The sequence below is a fragment of the Bubalus bubalis genome, chromosome 9 (genome assembly GCF_019923935.1).
Source record: "Bubalus bubalis isolate 160015118507 breed Murrah chromosome 9, NDDB_SH_1, whole genome shotgun sequence".
Taxonomy (NCBI): domain Eukaryota; kingdom Metazoa; phylum Chordata; class Mammalia; order Artiodactyla; family Bovidae; genus Bubalus; species Bubalus bubalis.
In genome coordinates, this window is record NC_059165.1 from 87,996,326 (window position 1) to 88,014,340 (window position 18,015).

The 18,015-nt window shown below is 37.7% G+C and overlaps 1 protein-coding gene across 1 annotated transcript; it reads left to right on the forward strand.

Moving 5' to 3' along the window:
- Positions 1 to 652: 652 nt before the first annotated feature.
- On the forward strand, positions 653 to 1,865 carry LOC102400405 (eukaryotic translation initiation factor 1-like; the record flags this gene model as incomplete). The annotated part of the gene is made up of 1 exon (XM_044947852.1): positions 653 to 1,865. A coding segment is annotated over one exon (438 nt), but the record flags the coding sequence as incomplete, so codon positions are not given.
- Positions 1,866 to 18,015: the final 16,150 nt, after the last annotated feature.

Below are 18,015 nucleotides of genomic sequence, written 5' to 3' on the forward strand. Positions count from 1 at the left end.
TCAGGAGCTAACAGAAGCCCCACTTTGGTTGCTGTACTCTTGGAATAAAGACTGTTGTAGTAGGAAAGGCCAAATGGAAATCCCCACAAACTCACCTCTACTTACCAAATAGATACTTACTGGTTTGCTTGTCTGAACAAACCCTAACTTATACAATTACTCAGACCACCTGAAAGCTGACTTGGAATGCTAACATTATTCTGGCTACATATATTTAGAATATCAGTCAGCTCAGGAACTGGCCGTTCAGAAGGGGCACCATTACCATCAGTAATACCCATGGTATTTTTAGAAAAGATCCTTTTACAAGATGTGGTCTTATAAAGAAGTAGGACTTTATAGTTATGAAATGTAACTTCTATATTTTGTAGTTAATGACTCATCATCAGGTTGAATACATTGCTTTATAAAAACTAAAACTGAACATTAATTTATAGAATTTTATTTTGTACTTTTGTATTTGTCTCCATTAGCAACCTTTCTCACCAAGTATAAAAGTGAAAAATTCTGTTTATTTGAATTATTAAAATCTTGTCTTTCGAACATGGTATAGTTCACCAGTTTCTAGAATCCTGGAATTAAAGGTAGTACAAAGAAGTTTGGAAGCCCAGTCACTGAGCCACCGCGGAGGACTCAGCAGCCTCCCCCTTGAGCCCCCTCGCTTCCCGACGCTCCGTCACCCCTGCCCGCCTTCTCCCGCTGCCGCCTTCAGCAGGCCGTTTCCACCGAGGAAAAGGAATCCTATTGTACGTCCGCTATCCAGAACCTCCACTCTTTCGACCCCTTTGCTGATGCAAGTAAGGGCGATGATCTGCTTCCTGCTGGCCCTGAGGATTATATCCATATAAGAATTCAACAGAGAAACGGCAGGAAGACCTTTACTACTGTCCAAGGGATCGCTGATGATTACGATAAAAAGAAACTAGTGAAGGCGTTTAAGAAGAAATTTGCCTGCAATGATACTGTAATTGAGCATCCAGAATATGGAGAAGTAATTCAGCTACAAGGTGACCAGCGCAAGAACATATGCCAGTTCCTGGTAGAGATTGGACTGGCTAAGGACAACCAGCTGAAGGTTCATGGGTTTTAAGTGCTTTTGACTCACTGAAGCTTAAGTGAAGATTTCCTTGCAACGAGTAGAATTTCCCTTCTGTCCCTTGTCACAAGTTTAAAAACCTCACAGCTTGTATAATGTAACCATTTGGGGTCTGCTTTTAACTTGGACTAGTGGAACTCCTTCATGCAATAAACTGAAAAGAGCCATGCTGTCTAGTCTTGAAGTCCCTCATTTAAACAGAGGTCAAGCAGTAGGCGCCTGGGATGTTTCAGCCAAGTCCAGAGCCCCAAGATCACAGATGGCTATGTCTGGCCAGAAGCTCCTTAGCAGTCCCTCTGCAAAGTTCCCTGCCCTGAGAAAGTGTCACCACCTGAACAGTCCCCAAGGAAGCGGAGAGCGGAGGATGGGTGCGGCAGCCGTGCTGCTAGAGGGTGCTTCGGTGGTTAGGGAAGGGTCCCGTGACGTCTCCAACGTGACTGGGTGGGCAGAGCTTAGAGCAGCCACCCTCCAGCAAGGTGACAGGACATCTGGCTTGCCACCAAGGTCTTCATGACCAGACATGTCCTAGCTAATTGATGTCCAAACTAGAATGTGAGGCCAACCTTCTATCAGTTAAACTTTTGACAAGGGAACAAATTTCAAACCAATGTTATCAGTCACGTAGCTGTAGAGCTTGCAACTTACTAGCAACAGCTGCCCAATGCCTTGTGAAGTAAACTGGTTTTTTGGTTTTATCCCCCCTCTTCAGTTTTAATGTTATGTAATGTATTTAAACCCTTATTTAAATAAAACTTGTTTTCAGAAACAACAACAAAAAAAGACGTTTGGAAAAGGAAACTTTAGAATTAACAATAGCAGCCACTGTTTTACTAATATTATAGTAACTGTGGGCAAGTGGAATATTTGTTAGAAGTTCATAACCGACTTCATGGTTAGTAACAGTGTTAGACGTGTCTTGTATTGTCTGCCCAACCTACAGCACCGTATAAAGAAGCTGCCCCATAGATTGTAAACGTAGAGCAGCCCTGGTTTCTGGTGGCTCTCTAGTTCCCATGAGATCCATTGGAATTTTGGCTTTGGTCTTTGGTTTCTGTGAGACTTACATCCTTTATCTGAGTTATTCAGGGTCTCTGCTCCCTTCAGTAAAGGACACTGGCCTCTAAAGGTAATAAAAGACTCTTTAGTTATAGAGTGCAAACACAAACAGCCTAGCTCCTTGCCCCTTTTCAGGGCACATATCCTTCATATGATTGTGTCCCCCTCAAATTCATACTAATGCCCTAACCCCTGGTGTGGCGTACTTAGGGCCTCTGAGGAAGTAACTGAGGTTGAATGAAGTTATTGGGGCAGGGCCTTGATCCTGTCAGCTCAGTCTCCCAGAGAGCCCCTGTGCTCCCCCTAATCACTAATGGTGCTTGTTGCAGAGTCTGGTGGACACCTGTGTCAGTTATTAGTCAATTTGAAAAACAGAAACTAGTTAGGGATGTTCAGAGGGAAGTTAACACAGGGAACTAATTATAGAATTTTTGGAAAGGTTAAAGAGCAAAAAGGTGAAAGTGCTGTTAACTCAGAGCCCAGGAATGCTGTGCTTCTGGGCAGCTGGGCCCCAGCTGTTCCAGCTGCTCCTGCTGCTAAAGCCAGAAGCAGGAGAAGGAAACAAATAGCTTCTCTCGCTTTGTCCCCTTTTAAATCCTCACCATTGTCTCCAATGGCAGAATCTAACCAAACCACAGCAAGTGTGCACGGGAAATAACAGTCGTCAGTCTTCCAGCTCTCCTGTGATATAGAGAAGCAGAAATGAAGCTAACAGCTAAAAGTGAAAAAAGCTGTACAATGTCCTTATTCAGATTAGGAAAGTTTCTATTTATTTATAGTCTTCTAACAGTTTTCTTTTCCTGCACCTAATGAGATAAAATGACTTTTTTTTTAATCTTTTAATGAGGACAATAATGAATTATGTTGAAGATTTGTCATTGTTGAATCTGCTTTCCATTCTTGCTATAATATCAACTTTGTCATGATAGATGTATAAACATATATACACATATATCAAGGGTTCGGTTCCTGGGTTGGGAAAATCCCCAGAGAAGGAAATGGCAACCCACTCCAGTATTATTGCCTGAAAAATCCCATGGACAGAGGAGCCTCGTGGGCTACAGTCCACTGGGTCACAAGAGTTAGATATGACTGAATGACTAAACAATACACATATATATGTTTTATGTATATATGTGTGTGTGCGTATGCTAGATTTTATTTGCTAATATTTTGTTTAGGACTTTTGCATCCATGTTTATCAGCAGAATTGACCTTTAAGTTTTCTTTCTCCATATTCTTCTTGTGTAAATTTATAACAAAGCTACACCAGTTATACCCGGTTGTGCCTTTTCCCTATTTTTTAATTCTCTGGGAAGTAACTGTTACTGACATTTGATTTTTAAAAAATCTAATGTAAACTCTAAACCTAGTGTTTTGAATGAAGATATATTTTTAGATTAATAGCCTATATTTGTTTATAGTTTCATTTTCTTTTTGAATCTGTTTCTGGCTGGAATTAATCATTTTCCCCCAAATTGTCTTTTTTATAGATTTTTAAAACGTACAAGCACAAAACTGTCACAAGTATTTTATTATAATTTTTAAAGTCTGAACTCTATAACTTCTACTGCAAAACATAATGGCTTACCATATATTATCGTTCTGATTTGTGGGTTAGCTGGATGGTCTGTTCTGGTCTTGGCTAATTTGACTGGGATTGAACGATCTTAATGTGACTTTTCTTACATCTCTGGTGATTGGCAGCCTGCTCAATCAAAAAGAGCCTATTTGAAGTTACCTTGTCTTCTGCTTGTGACTTTCCATCAGCTCACACTCATTTTGATATCTGATATATTTGACTTTATTACTACCAATCCTATTCTGTCCCTTTTATTTGGTTCTTCCTTTTTGCCTTCTGCTGAAGTAATTAACTTTTTTTCACTCATTTTCTACTTTAAAATTGTACATTTTATATCTGTTCTTAGCAATTGCCTTAGAATTTTATCCTGCATACATGTCTTTAAATTATTTCAGGTTTAAAAAGGTCTCTACTCTCTTCTTGGTTCTTTCTCATAACTGCATTTCTGCTTAACTCCCACCATCTTTCATGTTATTATTGTCTGGTATTTTGGTATATTTTTAAGTATTTCGTTTTGACTAGGCTGTACATAATGAAAATTTTTTAATTGATTTTTGGCTGTGCTGGGTCTTCTGTTGCTGCATGCAGGCTTTCTCTAGTTGTGCTGCGCAGGGGGCTACTCTCTAGTTAAGGAGCATGGGCTCTTGGACACATGGGCTTCAGTAGCTACAGCTCCTGGGAAGGCTCAGTAGTTGTGGCACATAGGCTGTGATCCTGGACCAGGAAGGAACCCATGTCCCCTGCACTGGCAGGTGGCTTCTTAACCACTGGACCACCAGGGCAGCCCCAAAACATTTTTTTTTTAAAGCTACAAAAAGCTGTACAGTGAAAAGTTTATTCTCATCTCTGCCCCTTGCCTTCTAGGACCCCTCCCTAGGCAATTATTAGTATCAGTTTCTTGTATATCTATCCAGAAGCAATATATGCATATATAAGCATATAAGGTGTGTACACATTTTTATTTTTATTTTTTTTACTTTACAATATACATTTTTCTTTCTGATGTAAATGATGGCATATTACCCACACTGTTCTGCATGTTGTTTTTTATCTAAAAATATTTCTTTGAAATTATTTCACATCAGTACATATACAGATCCCTCATTCCTTGTAGTGATTTATATAATTATTATTTATAATATAAAAATATATTTTTATACTAATTATATAAATACAGTATAATGGCTTTGTAATTCTTATAATAGCCATTAGATACATGTATCATAATATATTGAACCAATCACCCTACTTTGGATATTTAGGTTGTTTAATGTTTTTTGCTACTGAAAACAATTTTGTAGTGAATGTATTTGTATAGACTTTGTTTTGCACATGTATAAATATAGTATAAATTCTATGATATTTCTGTAGTATAAATTCCTCAAAGGGCATGCATCGACAGGCATGTGTTTTTTTGAGTTCAATAAATTCTTCTCCAAAAGCATTTCATTGTCTTCCTATCAGTGCCCCATTAAAATGTCCTATTGTGAACTGAATGTTTGCAAACACTCAAGATTTGTTAAGTTGAAAGCCTAATCTCAGTGCAGTGGTATTTGAGATGGGGTTTGGGGAGGGGACTAGATCATGAGGATGGAGCACTCATAAACAGGATTAATGCCCTTATAAGAGCCCTAAGAAGTAGCTCCCTCTTTTTCTGCCATACCAGAAGTGAGCCATTTGGAATCCAGAAGAGGGTCTTTTCAAAACCCAGCCATGTGGGCATCTTCTTGATCTCAGACTTCGCAGCTTCTGGAGCTATGAGAAGAAAAATTTTGATGCCGAAGTCACCCAACATATAGTATTTTGTTAGAGCAGCCCAAGCTGGCTAAGACATTTCCCATGCAGTCTTCTCCATGTTCTTTCTGCTTTCTCTGGCTGGGTGTCACTACTCCAGGCAATTTGGAAAGCCACTTTTTGAAGAAACAGAATTACTATCAACTTAGGTCCCTGAGTGACTTCATGGATGATCAGACCTCCATTCCTATACCTCCCTTGCTCCCCTCACTAGGAAATCCTGCACTGGACTATTTCATGTATAAGAAGTATACTTCTCTTGTAAGAAAATAAAATTATGGATTCTATCTGAAGCAGCAATTAACATTTCCCCATCAAGTCACTTTCAGGTTTATCAAGCAGAAATCAAGGAATGAAAGAATAAAAATTTTAAAAAGATTTACCTATTCCCTTGTTAACAATGTGTTCAGTTCAGTTCAGTTCAGTTCAGTTGCTCAGTCGTGTCTGACTCTTTGTGACCCCATGAATCGCAGCACGCCAGGCCTCCCTGTCCATCACCAACTCCCGGAGTTCACTCAGACTCACGTCCATCGAGTCAGTGATGCCATCCAGCCATCTCATCCGCTGTCGTCCCCTCCTCCTCCTGCCCCCAATCCCTCCCAGCATCAGAGTCTTGTCCAAGGAGTCAGCTCTTCGCATGAGGTGGCCAAAGTCCTGGAGTTTCAGCTTTAGCATCATTCCTTCCAAAGAAATCCCAGGGCTGATCTCCTTCAGAATGGACTGGTTGGATCTCCTTGCAGTCCAAGGGACTCTCAAGAGTCTTCTCCAACACCACAGTTCAAAAGCATCAATTCTTCGGCGCTCAGCCTTCTTCACAGTCCAACTCTCACATCCATACATGACCACTGGAAAAACCATAGCCTTGACTAGACGGACCTTTGTTGGCAAAGTAATGTCTCTGCTTTTGAATATGCTATCTAGGTTGGTCATAACTTTCCTTCCAAGGAGTAAGCGTCTTTTAATTTCATGGCTGCACTCACCATCTGCAGTGATTTTGGAGCCCAAAAAAATAAAGTCTGACACTGTTTCCACTGTTTCCCCATCTATTTCCCCATGAAGTGATGGGACTGGATTACGAATTAAATAGGCAAACAATCCATCATATAAGTTTCAAGTTGCATTTCTTTTATTATAACTCAAGTCAGAAGTCTTTTGGGGAACTTCCCTGGTTGAGTGGTTAAGACTCCACACTGCCAATGCAGGACGCCTCGGTTCCATCCCTTGTCAGGGAACTAGATCCTGCAAGCTGCAACTCAAGATGCCGCCTGCTGCAACTCAGATCAGATGCAGCCAAATAAATAAATAATTTAAAAGTTTTTTGTATGGTTACATATGTTGACAACCATTGGAACTTCCTTCTCTGTAAACTGTCAGTTCACGCCTTGTGGCCATTGCCCATTTTTCTATAGGATTGTTGGGTTTTCTTTCGTTTATATGAATTGCAAATATTTTTTCCTGTTTGTCACTTGTCTCTTTATGTATTGTTTAAATCCGTTTCTTTTAGTTTCTGAGGTTTTTTTTTTTTTACCAGTTAAAAATGTCTTCTCCACTTCAGAGTTTTTAATAAGTATTCTCTCATATTTTCTTGAAGATTTTTTTTACAGTTTGGTCGCACTGCAAGGCATGTGGGCTCTTAGTTCCCTGACCAGGGGTTGAACCTGTACCGCCTGTGGTGGAAGTGTGAAGTCTTAACCACTAGACTGCAGGTAAGTCCCTCTTACAGTACTTTTATAGTTTTTTTTTTTTTTACATGGAACTCTTTAATCAACATAAATTTTATTTTGCTGTGGAGTTTCAGGTAGATAGAGATTAAATTTATTTTTCCCTGATAGCTCACAGTTATTCTAGTACACTGACTGTTTAATCTCGCTTTTCCACAAGACTTAAAGTGCTACCTTTGCCATATACTGAAATCCAACATATGATACAACAGTTTCTGCGCTTTCTAATCTGCTCCACTGACTTGTCTGTATCACATTATTCTGTTATCTCTATAACAATATTTGAATGTCTTGTAGAGTGAGTTCCCACACTGTTCTTCTACTGCATATTTTTACCAACTCTTTGGGCTTATTTTCCATATAAACTTTCAAATAGGTTTGTCTACTTCTCAAAAAAATAGCACCTGTTTTTTTGTAAGGGAGGGGGAATCACCTTATTTTAAACATCCAAATTAGTCATTTCTGTTGTTTTCTTTGGTCAACTGTTTCCAGGCCTTTGATAACTGTTACTTCTCACAGCTTACTCTTCCTTAATTCAGTTTTCTTTTTTGTTAACAAGGTTCTTTCTGTGAGCCTCTGTGAGAGGCAAACTCCCTTAACCCACCTGTCTAAAATGCCATTATTTCTCTTTCACTTGAGAAGAATAATCTTACTTGATAGAGACTTGTATTCTGACAGTCATTTATCTTCAAGACTTTGAAAGTATTTATTATGTTCTGCTCTCTGGTTTTTGTAGTGGCCACGGATACATCATTTGTCAATGACATTGTTCTTCCATTGCCTTTCAGTTTCTTCTTTTTATCTGAGAAATTTTGTAGTAATCATTTATCTATTTTGTAGTATCACTGTTATGTATCTAGATATGGATTTACTTTTATTTATTCTTCATCAGTCTTCTCTGATTTTGAAATTTATATATTTCATCATTTCTGGAAAATCTCATCCACTATGTTTTTATAGACAGCCTCTCCTGTATTTATTCTAGTCTCTCTAAAACACTTTTCAGACTGTATTGGGGCTTTCAGTATATTCTTCATGTCTCTTAATCTCACATTCTTACTTTCCATCCTTTATCACTCCATAACATATTTTGAAAATTGCCCCTACTCCATCATCCATTTGGCTATTTTGTTTCAGCTGTGTGTAATCTGTAATTTATTAACAACAGTAATAGTAAATGTATTGCATTTTTCAATTCAAATGACTGTTTTTAATTTCTAGAAATCATATTTTTTAAATCAAAATTACCCATTCTCTTTCATATGTATTATCCTATAATATTGGTTCATGTTTTTTCTCTAAAGATTCATTATTCTTTACAAATTAATTTTATATATCTTTTAAAACATTTTGAAAGGTAATAATTTTGCAAAATATTTTTCTATAACTAAGTTCATAAGGTTGCTTGTGTTCCTGTTTGTTATGTTTTTGTGAACTGTAATCTAATTGCATATGTTTTGTCATTTTTTATTGTGAACGTTGAGTGCAAATTTCATGTGACCATTGTTGCAGAAGCATCCCTGTAGAATGATTTGGGGTTTGTTACTGCCAGGTCCCCTCAGTGGTTTTCACTGGGGTCCAGCTCCTGTGTTAATGTCTCAGCAGGGAGTTTCCACACTACAGGTGTAGAATAAATTCAGATTCCATATCTGAGAGAGAAGCTTAGCTTCGTTTTGTTTTCTCAGTTGGGGAATGGGATCTTTATCCCAGAGTCCTACTAAGAGTAAGCTACCTTCACTCTTCTCTGATATGACGGTGTTTCTACTCAGAGAGGAAATCCTTCTACAGGTCATTGCTTTTTTATAGGAAGCAACAGTTTCACAGTTCTGCTTGGAAAAGGTGAAGGCGTCTGTTGCTGTTAGAGTCTCCTATGATTAGTAAACCTCCGTCTCTGGTTACTAGAGTCAGCATTTTTATCCCGTAATCTGCCTTAGTATCACTTAATACACTTCCCACTCTATAAGTGAGTTATCTTTAATTTCTGGCATCTGTAAATTTCTCTCTCTGTGTTATAGGCTTAATTACAGATTTTAAGCATTTCTCTGTTTTATACAACATTTTTTCTGAATTTCAAAATTCATGTTATGAATTTTTATTATGTCCTGTCTTAGCTCAGAATCTATTAATAAACTACTTTTTAATTTTATCCTTTCATTCATAAACACAGCAGAATTATGTTTTTCTACTGTTAACATTCCTTTGTGTGTTTATTTTTGCCTAGTTACCTCTCAAACTGCATGTATACTTTTTACTGACCGTTTTTTTCAGGACTTTGTAAAAGCTAGCAGGAAAGTGCATTTATATACTGAGGGGTAACTCTGGCTAGATCTTATTCAGAATTTAGGAAGATTCTCTAAGAGTAAACCTTCCTGTATTGTGTGATCATCACAAAACATGTGACTTAGATCCTTGTTTACCTGAAATCTGATGTTGTGTCCTCTGGTTTATAAAATTTTATATACCGATTCCCTAATTTTAATTAAATTATGGTAAAAATATTATCTATTATGTTATCTAATTCTCGTTTAACATAAAAGGCTTATGGTAGATTTGTCCTACAGTTAATTCTAACAAAATATGTACTTATATCAATCATATTATATATATTCTTATAGCATAAAATGAATAATATATGCCATAATGTATGTAATTTTTGCCTTCACTGCCAGGGACCATGGAATCCACACCAGTGTTTATTGACAATAAATAAATTTCTGTTGCATGCTAGATAATTTCTACCCCCTGAATTTCCTTCATATATTTTATGTTTTTCTTTTTTTGACTTAATTTTATTGAAAAACAGTTGATTTACAATGTTGTGTTGATTTCTGATATATAGCAAAATGGTTCAGTTTTATATATATATATATATCCTCTTTTTCATATTCTTTCCCATTATGGTTTATCTTAGTTTCCTGTGCTGTACAGTAGGATCTTGTTGTTTATCCATCCTGTGTATACTCATTTGCATCTGCTAATCCCAGACTCCCAATCCTTTCCTCCCCCATATGTTTTTCTTAAGATTATAAAATTATGGTCTGATTTTACATGATGTTTCTTTTATAAACTGTGGTACTAATAACTCATTAAACACTGTCTTTGCCTTTATTATTCTAAATAAGCTCATTTTTCCTTTTTCCTTTCCTTATTCTAACTTCTTTCCCATTCTGTTGTTTTCCTCTATTTCTTTGCATTGATCGATGAAGAAGGCTTTCTTATCTCTTCTTGCCATTCTTTAGAACTCTGCATTCAGATGTTGATATCTTTCCTTTTCTCCTTTGCTTTTTGCTTCTCTTCTTTTCACAGCTATTTGTAAGGCCTACCCAGCCATTTTGCTTTTTTGCATTTCTTTTCCATAGGGATGGTCTTGATCCCTGTCTCCTGTACAATGTCATGAACCTCTGTCCATAGTTCATCAGGCAGTCTATCTATCAGATCTAGGCCCTTAAATCTATTTCTCACGTCCACTGTATAATCATAAGGGATTTGATTTAGGTCATACCTGAATGGTCTAGTGGTTTCCCCTACTTTCTTCAATTTAAGTCTGAATTTGGCAATAAGGAGTTCATGGTCTGAGCCACAGTCAGCTCCTAGTCTTGTTTTTGCTGACTGTATAGAGCTTCTCCATCTTTGGCTGCAAAGAATATAATCAATCTGATTTCGGTGTTGACCATCTGGTGATGTCCATATATAGAGTCTTCTCTTGTGTTGTTGGAAGAGAGTGTTTGTTATGACCAGTGTATTTTCTTGGCAAAACTCTCTTAGTCTTTGCCCTTCTTCATTCCATATTCCAAGGCCAAATTTGCCTGTTACCCCAGGTGTTTCTTGACTTCCTACTTTTGCATTCCAGTCCCCTATAATGAAAAGGACATCTTTTTTGGGTGTTAGTTCTAAAAGGTCTTGTAGTTCTTCATAGAACCGTTCAACTTCAGCTTCTTCAGCGTTACTGGTTGGGGCATAGACTTGGATTACTGTGATATTGAATGGTTTGCCTTGGAAATGAACAGAGATCATTCTGTCATTTTTGACTTTGGCCACCTCATGTGAAGAGTTGACTCATTGGAAAAGACTCTGATGCTGGGAGGGATTGGGGGCAAGAGAAGAAGGGGACGACAGAGGATGAGATGGCTGAATGGCATCACTGACTCCATGGACGTGAGTCTCAGTGAACTCCGGGAGTTGGTGATGGACAGGGAGGCCTGGCGTGCTGCGATTCATGGGGTCACAAAGAGTCGGACACGACTGAGCGACTGATCTGATCTGATCTATTCTAACTTCAGCTCTCAAATTATATATTCTTATATTATTACCTAATGCATTTTCTTTTCTCTACTAATATCATCCTTCTTTCCTTGGCCTTTGTCTTAGGTCACATAGGATTAAGGTTGCCAATATCACCTTAACTCTGTATGAAAGTCAATAATTTACAATTCCCCTTTTAATTCTGAATTCATTTTTAGGTCGGTTTCTCTGATCTCAGAAAATGAATTGTCTTTCTCTTTACAGGGCCAGATCCATAATCTATATGTCCCTTGTTCCACGCCCTTACCCCCTCGCAGACCATCTTTCATGATTTATCTTTTCTTTCAATCTCTTCATATCCACAAACGTACTCAAAATTCTCATAGTACCTACATCTACTTCAAGCATTTCCTCAAATGTCATCTTCTCAGTAAAACCTACATTGACTATCACCCCTTTAATCCTTCTTTGCTTCCTATTCCTTTTAACTGCTTGTTTTTCTTATCATACTAATATCTGATACATACATTTACATACCTACATATATGTGTGGTGGTGGTGGTTGTGTTGTTGCTAAGTCATGTCCAACTCTTTTGCGGCCACATGGACTGTAGCCCACCAGGCTCCTCTGTCCATGGGATTTCCCAGGCAAGAATACTGGAGTGCATAGCCATTTCCTTCTCCAGGGGACCTTCCTGACCCAGGGATCAAACTCAAGTCTCTTGCATTGGCAGGTGGATTCTTTACCACTGAGCCATCAAGGACGCCCCCATATATGTGTGTATACATATATATATATATATACAAAATCTTATTTTTTACTGTCGACTACTTGACATATGGGCTTCCCAGGTGGCACTAGTGGTAAAGAACCCACCTGCCAATGCAGGAGACATAAGAGATTCCAGTTTGATCCCTGGGTCAGGAAGATCCCCTGGAGAAGGAAATGGTAACCCACTCCAGTATTCTTGCCTGGAGAATTCCATGAACAGAGGAGCCTGGTGGGCTACAGTCCATAGGGTCACACAGAGTCAGACATGACTGAAGTGACTGAGCACACCCTTGACACGTAATGGTCACTCAGTAAATAATTGTTGAATGAGTGAATAATATTGCTCTTCATTTGTTCAGTTTAATGAAAGTGTGATATCTTATTAGATCTCCAAATTACAATTTAGCTTGATATTCTTCTGTTAAATACACAGAAGATTATTAACTCATGGAGAAGGGAATGGCAACCCACTCCAGTGTTTTTGCCTGGAGAATCCCATAGCCAGAGGAACCTGGCGGGCTGTAGTTCACAGGGTTGCAAAGAGTTGGACACAATTAAAGCGACTTGGTTGTACAGAGTTGGACATGACTGAAGCGACTTAGCAGCAGCAGCAGCACTCATGCATTATTAATTCACTGATATATACTTGTTTTCATTTAAGTTATTTCCATAGTGAAATCCAAAGAATGGGTAGTAGCTATGGGAAGATGTTTAAAAAAACAGAATTGAATTCCAAGATATTTTTTGCTTCCACCTTCTACTAAGTGATAATAGTTGTAGTAAATTAATCTCTTCACCTCTTTAACATTTCTGCTTATTTATTGTAATTAGGGTAAGTTGTCTTCTGAAGTCAGTAGCTGAGAATTCATTTGTGTATTCTTTCTAGAGAAGTCCATGTATGTTTACAAGAAGGTTATCAATTGCTTTCTAAAGAGTTTTATGACACATTTTTTAGTATCAGCTTTCTTCTTTGAATTTCACTCAATTCCTAATGGAACAAATAGCTCCGTTTATACAGAAAGGGAATAGATCAGCTCAGCAAGCAGCGTCCATCTCACTCAGGGCCAATCTCAGAGTATGCATCCTGTGCAGTCACATAGGCCCCGTGTTCGGAAGGACGCTAAACTTGGTTTAATGTTCTGCTGTCACTGTCTTGATATTCTTAATTTTTTAACAAAAAGTCATGCATTTTCATTTTGCAGAAGGCTGCACAAATTATGTAAGCAATTCTGACCTCACAACTTAGTCATTTCTACCATATTTGTTTTTCTGGTTTAGCTCAGCAGGCTTATTATAACTTCAGCCCATAAGAAAATACATTTTTTTATCTATGAACAGTTGTTCTGAATTGTCTGCTGCCCAAGTTTACACCTGCAGTGTTTAGCCTTTAAAGGAGCCACCGTTAGATCCCAAGAACAACAGAAGTCAGCAAACAATGAAATGATAGAGTTTATGTAGTGTTCCCAATAGCTATTAAATTAGAATTCAATAAACTCCCATTGTTTTGAACAGAGATCTTAAAGTTGAAAGCAAAAGAATGGCAAAAGTTAGATCATACAAATACTAACCAAATGAAAGCTGATGTAGCTTTAATATCAGGCTTTAAAACAAAAAGTACTACTAGAGATAGAGATACACTGCTTAATGATAAAAAGTCCAGGCCCCGTTCACTAGGAAGTATACCATGACTTCATAAGGGACAATCAAAGTTATTCCTGTAATACACAAAAAAAGAGAGAAAGAAAGAAAAAAAATTGACTATTGATGACTCCAACTTGAGCCAGCCGAATAGGTTGATACAGATAGCTGGAATGGATTTTGTTGCTTCTGTGGAGCACATCCACAGACAAGCAAGTAAGCTGATGGGAAGACCCAAAACAGTAAGAAAATTATGGGAATAAGAAAGAAAGGACAAGGATTAAGTTAGTCCACAACTCCTCTTCTTCCAAGAGGAGACCTCAAAAACATTCTTAAATTTGAAATTTGATGGATACCAGAGCTTACAGATGATTACCTCTGTGTTTTTGTTTGTTTTCTAATTTATTTGATTTTTGGTCCTATCTATGCTAACTGTGTTTTTTTTTTTTTTTTTTTAATCAGTCTCCATGATTGATATGGATGTTCCAGACACAGGCCATCAGTTCAGTTCACTTCAGTCGCTCAGTCGTGTCTGACTCTTTGTGACCCCATGAATCACAGCATGCCAGGCCTCCCTGTCCATCACCAACTCCCAGAGTTCACTCAAACTCACGTCCATCGAGTCGGTGATGCCATCCAGCCATCTCATCCTCTGTAGTCCCCTTCTCCTCCTGCCCCCAATCCCTCCCAGCATCAGAGTCTTTTCCAATGAGTCAACTCTTTGCATGAGGTGGCCAAAGTACTGGAGTTTCAGCTTTAGCATCATTCCTTCCAAAGAATACCCAGGACTGATCTCTTTTAGAATGGACTGGTTGGTTGGATCTCCTTGCAGTCCAAGGGACTCTCAAGAATCTTCTCCAATACCACAGTTCAAAAGCATCAGTTCTTCGGTGCTCAGCTTTCTTCACAGTCCAGCTCTCACATCCATACATGACCACTGGAAAAACCATAGCCTTGACTAGACGGACCTTTGTTGGCCAAGTGATGTCTCTGCTTTTCAATATGCTATCTAGGTTGGTCATAACTTTTCTTCCAAGGAGTAAACGTCTTTTAATTTCATGGCTGCAGTCACCATCTGCAGTGATTTTGGAGCCCCCAAAAATAAAGTCTGACACTGTTTCCACTGTTTTCCCATCTATTTCCCATGAAGTGATGGGACTGATTGGATTTATTTATTGTAACTCTTATTGGTTACAATTTTACTTCTATAAAATTGTCCAGATTCATAATCAAGAACAGCTTGTTCTTGCCAAGATTGTATACTAAAATAATATCTCATACAAAGGAGGAAAAAACATTTGGTTTTCTCATACAAGATTTTATATATGGATTGTTACACATTGGTATCTCCTTGTTCAACCACCCAGAGACAGTAGAAACAATAGTGTTTGATGTACTTACCATGTACAATTGAGGCTTGAAAAGGAGAGTAAATATCATTATTCCCATAGTTCATAGTGGTTCCTAAATCTAGCTGCCTATTAGAATCACCTGGACACATTTTAAAAATTCCCAATGCCAGATGAATTTTCTTAAACATATTACTTGAGTCTTTACCTTTTTCCTTCCTGTCCCAACTAAAAAAGCAGTTTAAAAGCAGTTGTACTTCTCTTGCTTTTATACCTGAAAAGCAATTTACTGGGCATAAAATTCTTGAGTCACACTTTCTTTCCATAAGGACTTTGAGTTCTTGAGGACGTTATTTTACTGACTTTAATCAGGAGAAATCTGAGACTGTTATTGTACCTTAAACTTTTGTCTGGCAAACTAAGGTTTTCTTTCTTTATCTTTGATTCTCAATAATTTTTTGCTAGGAATATGTCTCATATTATTTGATCCATAACAGTCAAAATACCTTTTATTTGGAGAAAAAGTGTTCTTGATTTATGTCTTTAAAAACTTAGGATGGTCATTTGTGGGGGAAGGGTTTTTAATTTGTGAGGATGCCAATTATATATATGTTGGGTCTACTCTCTTATCTTCCTTAACTTGATTAAGAGTACTATAGATGATCTAAAGCAAGCATCAGTCCAAGTGGAAAAATATTAGAAATATTCCCTTTAAAAACAGGTAAAAAAAAATGTTTTTTTCTGTTAAACCTTAGACTGGTAGCCCTAAGCAGTGTGGAGGCATAAGAATTGGCAAGGAAGAAATTAAGTGGTCAGTTGATATGCCGTTGATATGATTGTTTATGTAGACAACCTAAAATAATCTAAAATTAACAAGATGTTTTATGTAAAAATGAGTTGCATTCCTATATACTACTAGTAGTAAACAACTAGAAACATAAAGAAAAGAAACTTCTAATAGTAATATTAGAGAGTATCAAGTGTGTGTGTGTGTGCGCGCGCGCGCGCACACACACACACACGTGGCCGACTCTTTGCTACCCCATGGAATGTTGCCCACCAGGCTCCTCTGTCCTTGAAATTTTCCAGGCAAGAATACTGGCATGGATTGCCATTTCTTACTCCAGGGGATCTTTCCGACCCCAGGGATCAAAGCCTCATCTGCATTGCAGGCAGATTCTTTACTGTTGAGCCACCAGGGAAGCCCTAAGGAGTAAAACTAACAGAAGATATCCAAGAACTCTTAAAGAAAAATTTAAAACTTTGTTGAGAAAAATATAATTCGTAACAATTACACCACGCTAATGCAAGGTGTTAATAACAGGGGAAGCTGGGGTGGAGGATGAGAACTACATGGGAACGCTCTACTTTTCAGTCAGTGCTTCTGTAGACCTAAAAATACAAAAAAAAAAAAAAAAGCTCTGTTAATTTTAGAAATGCACTTTTAAAGACTATAACAGATCAGATCAGATCAGTCGCTCAGTCGTGTCCGACTCTTTGCGACCCCATGAACCGCAGCTCGCCAGGCCTCCCTGTCCATCACCAACTCCCGGAGTTCACTCAGACTCACGTCCATCGAGTCAGTGATGCCATCCAGCCATCTCATCCTCTGTCGTCCCCTTCTCCTCCTGCCTCCAATCCCTCCCAGCATCACTTTTAAAGACTATATAGGGATGCATAAAACAAAGAAAAAAATAATGAATAAACATAGCTGCTTATCAGAATTCTTAACAGTGACTTTTAATATTTTGTATCTCTTTCTTTTTTTGTGTGTGTATCTCTTTCTTATTGATTTAAAATGTATCAGTTAATGGAATATAAAAGTAGAACTGAGTAATTTTTGATGAGCAAAAGAATATGTTGGGCAGATCTTGCCTGGAGCAGGAAGATGTAATTAACATCTTTGAGTCTCTTTCACTTTTCTAAACCAAGAAATCACTATGGAAACCATTCTTTTTATTAAAGATAACTATTTAAAAAAAGAAAACAAACTTTCATTTTCCCCAATTGAGGAAATTCCCATGAATTTGTCAAATGGCTAAGATGTTAATATCATCCCGCAAATAAGTTAATTTTCTTTCTAAGATACCATTCTCTTTTCAGAGAGTCTCTTTTTATTTCTATTTGTATATAACCTATTTTTAATAGAGTATGCAATTTATACCATGATAGAAGAGAAAAATGAAAAAAGAAAAACATATGTCTAGGAGACAATACATGAATAGCAAAGTAACTCATGGAATTGACATTGACCCCTGAATTTCAGGTATGTACAATTATTGTTCATAAGGAGACAAACTTTAGTTAATAATAAAAACTGTTCAGATTAATGGGAAATTAGGAAGAAATCAACCTTCACACGCTTTTTTAAAAGCAAAACAGATATGCATGAAATAATCATGTCGGTACTATAATTCCATTTCAGGTTTTCATGTACTGCCCTTTATAAGTAAATGCTACATGCAGCTTGTCAAGTAAGTTATCAAAACAAGAATATTTTGAAGTTCAAAGGTTATATATGATACACTTATGATATGTCCATATATGTAAACTTTATTCTTTTAAAGCAGCATCTTTGGTACATTTTGTCTTTCTGCTCTACTTTTTATCATCTTCTAAATAAATCCAAACTCCTTCACATGCTCTAGCCTCTTTCGACAGGTCCAGAATCATTTCCTCTCTGTGCCCACAGTAACCCTTCTCTGAACTGCTCTCATTCTCTGGTTCCCTAAGGGCATCATACTCTCATCTCACCCTGATTTCAA